Raw genomic sequence first — 6524 nt, 5'->3', positions numbered from 1 at the left:
TGGTTTAGGTTCAGACACTGGAAAGAAAGTGGTATGAGAATCCAAACTAAATGTTACCTTAGTGTGTGTGAATCCATTAGGTTAAAATAAGTGTTGCTGATTTCTCAGCAACTCTTCTACATTTATGTTTTCATTTCTTTCCCCTGCTCCTGCGGCAGAACGCCGAGTTTTATTTTGAAATTGTGAAACGGACATGACGTGTTCATCAATTGATTGCAGCTTGTTTCGGTTGCATCTTTGTCCTTGCAGCCGATTAACCATTTGTGTATTGCAGCTGAGTTATTTCTAAGAAATGGACTGCTGCGTTACATTTGCACTATGGTATTTTGTCCCACTTTGGATTCTTATTCACCTCTTGTGTTTCATTTTCGGTGATGCGGACTTTACTCTGCTGTGGGCCAGTCTGGTAGGACACAGGCCAGGTAAGTTTACCTAACCTGCTCACTAGTCTTGTCTCTCGTTTCATATCCACTCGCAAATTAATATATATGGTGAAGACAGTTCATTATTTTGGTTTGAGTCATCTTTCATGATTTATTTGAACAATCTAAAAAAACTGAGCTCCAAACAATTATCAGCTAACATTAGTTAGCTTCACACGGCTGTTACTCACACAAAGTGGATTAATACCTTTTCCAAGTTTAGAGGAAACTACACTTGGAAAAGGTCTTAATCCACTTTTGCTATGGTTGTTACGATCACTTCCTGTTTAGTGTGTTTTTATTCAAACTGAGTTGAAAGTAACTAAGTATATTTACTCCAGCGTTTATACTTTACTTTTATACTGCGTTTACTTTTACTGCACTACAGTTAAGAGGGAAAAGTTAAATAATGTCTACATATAATTATGAATTATGATCCAATAATATAAACCATTCCATATTCGGCATTCTGCATAATATGTACTTTTACAGTTTGTACTTTAGGTATATTTTGATGGTTATATTTTCTGTACTTTTATCTAAACTTTCTTTTGCGGGCAGCACGGTGGTGGAGAGGTTAGCACTGCTGCCTCACAGCTACATGGTCATGTATTCGCATCCCCAGCTGTATTTGGACTTTCTGTTGTGGAGTTTGCATAGATTTATGCTAGGTTTCCTTCAGGGACTCCACAAGATATGGGGTTACAGATATTGAATAAATGGAAAGTTTCTAATGAAGGGCTTTCACTTTTAATAGAGTAATTTTCCACTGTAGACATAATATTTTACTTAAGCAGGAGATTGGAGTACTTCTTCCACCACTGAATACATCATTGTAAAGGCTATCTTTTAAGTAGTTCAGCAGGCACCGTTACTTTAAAGTATTTTTAGTCTAATGTATGTGAACATTAAAATTAAACATAATTTAAACAAACATTGATCTTAAGCAATGAGACTGTGTGATTGTTTAAAATATAAACTTGAATAATTGTATGTAGGGACTTTATAAATTGTGCAGGACAAGAAATTCAGTAAGTAACAGTAACACTTAGCAATGGCTTGTTGCAGGAAGCCATGACAGAGTAACTGTAAGCTACACTTTAATTTTTGAATTAACAGAATATTGCAACAAATACAAATGGCCCGGACCGAAACCACATGACCCTTAACCTAACATTTTGTTGTACAACCTTTAGAGGCTATTGTTGCAAATAAGTGACTTCTGTAGTTTGACCCACTCTTCTTGAGCGAACTGCTGAAGCTGTGTTGGGCTTGAATAGAAAGTTGGCTAGAATCCTATGAATCTTAAACATCTTAATAGTATTTGCAGCTGTAGTCACAGGGACATCAGAATACATGTTAGCGTATTCAACATGCTTTTCTATTATTTTTTTTCTGATCTCTTCAGACAACTTTTCCCTTGCTTTCTCAGCCCATGTTTAGGGTGAGGCACACAATAATATCAAATAACAGAATGATTCGTTTTTTGCATTAAAATTGGCTAAATGACTGATAGATCTAAGACTTGTGATGCTTATTACAGCTAACACATTGAAAAATCCAATGTTTTATTTTTTTTCTAACAAATCTGCCTGGCCTTTATTTCATTTGTTTCATAATAATATGAATTAAAAATCAATAGCAAAATCCGATTGTTATTTTCGTTATGACTTTTGTCGGTTCTATGTTATTTCAGAGAAAATTGTGGATTCCTTCTATTTTTTATTTGGAGGGTACCAAGAATTTTGTCCATGTCTTTACATAGGCTAACTTCCAAAGAGTAAAATCATATACAAAATTAATGTTGTTTATTTGTGTATGAAATGTTGATTAGAGGTAATTTTGTGTTAACTAGAGGATAAGCTGAAAGAGCTAGTGGTGTGGGTCACTGGAGCCTCCAGCGGCATAGGAGAGGAGCTGGCCTATCAGCTGGCAAAATGTGGGTCACGTCTCATCCTGTCAGCTCGACGTGAGGAAGAGCTAAACAGAGTGAAACATAACTGTTTAGGTGAGTTTCCCCTCACCTCCCACCCCCATTTAAAATGTTTTTGCTAGTTGCTCTGTGGGTTGGCCCAAAGATGGCCTACTTAAAATCTCCAAGGTGTTAACTTAATCTTTTCAAAGACACTGCAATACCATTGTTATGAGTTGAACATAGTATTTGGGTATTTTTCCTTTTTTGTGCATTTAGCTTTTATTTAGAATTAATTAAACGCATAAGGACTTTTTCACCTGGCTTTGTTTCATCCTATTTGTCATTTATTTTTCAAGAGTACTCCAACCTCCAGGCCGATGATATTCTTGTTCTTCCACTTGATTTGTTGGAGAGAGCATCGCATGAGGAAAAGACAAAATCCGCAATACAGCACTTTGGACATGTAAGGTCAATCCAATTGATCTTTTTATTTTATAATTCTTTTCATTTGTTGATTTCATTTTAACATTTTGAATAACAGCTCTACCACAGCATTACTGGTTTTCAGTTACAACATAGACCTTCTTGGCCTTGTATGAAAAACAGGGTATTGTTCATCTAAATTTCATCTAATGTACAGATGTGACTTTAATCAAGTGAAAATATTCTATCCATTGATTGTAACTATAACTTCAGGATTATAACTATGCTGTGATTATTCATATTTTCATTATATTATAAGAATTTAGACTATTTACATCATGCTGTTTTCCTTGTCTCAGGTTCTGTCTGTTTTTCCATGCCTTTTCAGATTGATATTCTAATTAACAATGGAGGCCGAAGCCAGCGCTCTCTGTTCTTGGAGACCAGTGTCAATGTGTACCAGGCCTTGATGGAGCTCAACTTCCTGGGTACAGTCTCCATCACGAGGCATGTGCTGCCTCACATGATACAGCGTCGCACTGGCAGCATTGTTACTGTCAGCAGTGTGGCTGGCCTCGCTGGTGTGCCCCTGGCAACAGGATACTCTTCCAGCAAACATGCTCTTCAGGTGAAAATATGAAAATAGCAGTGATTTGGACTTTTATGAACCTGAGCTACAGATATGTTGTTTATGTTAGATAGTGTTTGCCAGTTGTTGTTGATAACATCATGTTTTTCAGAATGCCTCATCTTTATCACAGAGAAGCTTTTTTTGTTCATCTAGATATCTCTTTGATGCCATCTCTCTTTTTATGCAAAATAAATACAATTGATATAAAAAAATCATGTTCTTTGTGTATCCTGTTAGTGACAGTAACTTGATTGTCCCCAGGGTTTCTTTAATTCCCTTCGGACTGAGCTGACTGACTATCCAAAACTACTTATCAGCACAGTGTGTCCAGGCCCTGTGCAATCAAACATTGTCCACAATGCCTTCACAGAAGAAATAGACAAGGTAACACATTTTATTGGAGCATAAAATGTAGCCTGTAATTCTGTTGTAATATGACTGTATCTATTTTAGTAATGTGGTTACATTAAGCCATTTTCCTTCAATTTTGTCAGCCTTTGGCTGCAGCTGGTAATCAGGAACACAAGATGTCAACGAGCCGCTGTGTGCGTTTAATGCTGGTGGGAATTGCCAATGGTGTCAAGGAAATGTGGATCGCACAGCAGCCATTCCTCCTGTTTCACTATACCTGGCAGTACGCTCCCACATTTGCCTGGTTCATCACAAACGTGTTGGGAAAGAAAAGGGTGCAGAATTTCAAAGCTGGTCTGGTATGTATAAAATAGTTACATTTTTTGAGAGAACTACATTTACAAAGTTTATATGGCACATATGCTATATTCAACCTAAAGTATAGACTTAATCTCATGGTTACATGCTGTATGTAGGGCTTTTAAAGAAATCACTAAATTTCTTTACCAAATACCTCTAACTCTGTCATGGTGTTTTGGGGACAACCTGCCTTGATGAATTACCTACGGGCAAGACACTGCTCTTAGTTTGGTTTTTTTACTAACATTTTAGTAAACGGTACCCCTACTGCCTACTCATGCCATTATACACAGTATACATGCATGTAGATTTGTAGTTCAATATTTCAGTCCAGTAAAGGACTGCCTGACACCAATTAACCTTGCCATACCCCCATCCTCACCCTCCACCTAGGACTGAGTGCACATACTCAGTAATGAAAACAAAGCCACTAGGTGGTTTACACTGATATTACTTAACCTACTCCAGCCTTTTACAATTTAAAAAAAAAACTTAAGATATGCTACAGAAATGTGATAATTACTTTTGTAAGTCATGGTTCTGATTCTTTAAGAGACCACAGCAAACTCCCAATACAGTTAATCCCAACCTTAAAGGAACAGTGTGATGGGAAAGTGATGTGGGCAATACATTTGCTTGAAAAGACACAATAAATTAGAAGATAGATGCCACTCCTTTGTTTGTCTGTCTGGGAAATGTGCAGTCTTCATCTAGCCACTGTTTACCATAGTACAAGACTGGAAAAAAGGTACAACAGCTAGTCTGGTTCTGTGCAAAGGTAACAGATCACCTACCAGCCTCTCTTAAGCTTTCATTAACAGGTTGATTCCTGTTTTTGTAATCAGTAAAAATTAGAGATTTCATTACAGTTTGATTCAGATGAGTGGCCAGGCAGGCAAAAGAACAGCCAGAACAGAAAATTGCCCAGATCTTCAAAAAGATCAATGGCTTTTGGCTTGGCCCTTTAGGGGTCACTATAGCGGAATGTGTTCCGCATGTTGATTTGCCGGGAGTTTTTTTTTTTTTTTCTCTTCATTTCATGCGTTTCATGCGCTTCCTGCCACAAACCTCCCATTTTGTCCGGTCTCGGGACCGGCACCAAGGTTGCCCTTGTTGGCTGGGCAACCACACCTGGTGGGGGTGGGATTCAAACCCGCAGCCTTCTGCATCCCAACCAAATACTCTACCTCTGAGTTATCGGGTCTCCAGAAAATTGTGCAGCACTTAATCCATCTAAAATAACAAATAGTCTTTTAGAAGTTTAGGTTTTTGCTTAGATCAAACAAGAGTTATCATGTAAATTTGTGAACTCCTCAATATCCATAATCTCCATAACTTTTTTTACCAGCATATGAGCGATAGTGCCACATGCTTACACAATAAAAATAGATTTAGATCAGTTAAAACAACTATAAATTGTTTTGCTGTACTGTGGGTGTGCACCAAAATATTTAACTAATGCCCACCTTGTTCAGAAAAAAGGCTTTCTTTCTTCAGAATCCGTTTGTTGTCATTTTTATATGCCACATGCTCAAGATGCATTCTGTAAGGTGAACATAATTTCATTTGAAGTAAGTAAGGGTATTCTCACTGTGTGACCAGGCTGAAAATACTTAAAGGCAGCAGGTAGCAGACACTATGCAGAGCTGTCTCTAACAGCTGGGAGGCCACAGCTGTTACTGCCTTGCTTGAATTTGGTAAGAAGGCGATGGCCAGGGTATGACACTGAGCATGGCTACTTCCCTGAGGTGCCGATGGACTGACCAGTGTGCCTGGTGGTCTCTGTTGGACAGTGACAGCTGAATGCCATGCAGAAAGGTCATATTCCAACTGGCCAGAGATTAGAGCGTCACATGCTCACTCTCCACTAGAGTTGTATACTTTGGAGACAAAATCTAGAAAACTAAGAAAAACTAGACAGAATCGCAACTATAACAATAACCATAATCACCAAGTATTCCAGGATGCTGGACACCCAGAGACAATTTTCATGTTTGAAATAAAATAAAATTGTGTTAACATGTTTATCACTGTGCTGCCAATGTTTTTATGTTTTTTGCAGGATGCAGACTCTGCATATTTCACTAAACCCAAGACCTCCTGAAAGCCTCATCTTGAAGAGTAATGCGTTTTACATTCCTAAAGGCAGCCTTGTTGCCTTCGTCTAGAAGGAAAACATGTAAGGACACAACTGCTTTGAAAGCCAAGAACTCTCTTCCCAGGGTTTGACAAATATGCAGACATTTATCAATTATGCTTTTATCTAAAATGTAAGTCATTTATTGTAGTTTGTATTAAACATCTGAGTGCAGATGGGAACTCCTACAGTCCAACAGTCTACATGAATGTATTTATGCACTAGTCTGCTTAATAAAATTCTCTTTGGAAGAGCTTTCTGGCTTTGTAAGTTTATATAGTGAAA

The 6524-nt window shown here is 37.8% G+C and overlaps 1 protein-coding gene across 1 annotated transcript; it reads left to right on the top strand.

The window, feature by feature from the left end:
- Positions 1 to 193: 193 nt before the first annotated feature.
- On the top strand, positions 194 to 6494 carry dhrs7 (dehydrogenase/reductase (SDR family) member 7). The gene is made up of 7 exons (XM_067478688.1): positions 194 to 422; positions 2278 to 2430; positions 2694 to 2800; positions 3149 to 3388; positions 3653 to 3775; positions 3886 to 4101; positions 6165 to 6494. The coding sequence occupies exons 1-7, from the start codon at positions 293 to 295 to the stop codon at positions 6204 to 6206; spliced, it is 1011 nt and encodes a 336-aa protein (XP_067334789.1). The 5' UTR covers positions 194 to 292; the 3' UTR covers positions 6207 to 6494.
- Positions 6495 to 6524: the final 30 nt, after the last annotated feature.

This window comes from Channa argus, chromosome 16 (genome assembly GCF_033026475.1).
Source record: "Channa argus isolate prfri chromosome 16, Channa argus male v1.0, whole genome shotgun sequence".
NCBI lineage: Eukaryota > Metazoa > Chordata > Actinopteri > Anabantiformes > Channidae > Channa > Channa argus.
The sequence above is the reverse complement of the archived record's forward strand: the minus strand, read 5'-3'. Positions and strand labels throughout refer to the sequence as shown.

Coding starts and splice junctions, on each gene's coding strand:
- dhrs7 (XM_067478688.1), top strand. CDS start 293: ATGGACTGCTGCGTTACATTTGCACTATGGTATTTTGTCCCACTTTGG. Junction 423..2,277: donor TCTGGTAGGACACAGGCCAG/GTAAGTTTACCT, acceptor TGTGTTAACTAG/AGGATAAGCTGAAAGAGCTA. Junction 2,431..2,693: donor AGTGAAACATAACTGTTTAG/GTGAGTTTCCCC, acceptor TTATTTTTCAAG/AGTACTCCAACCTCCAGGCC.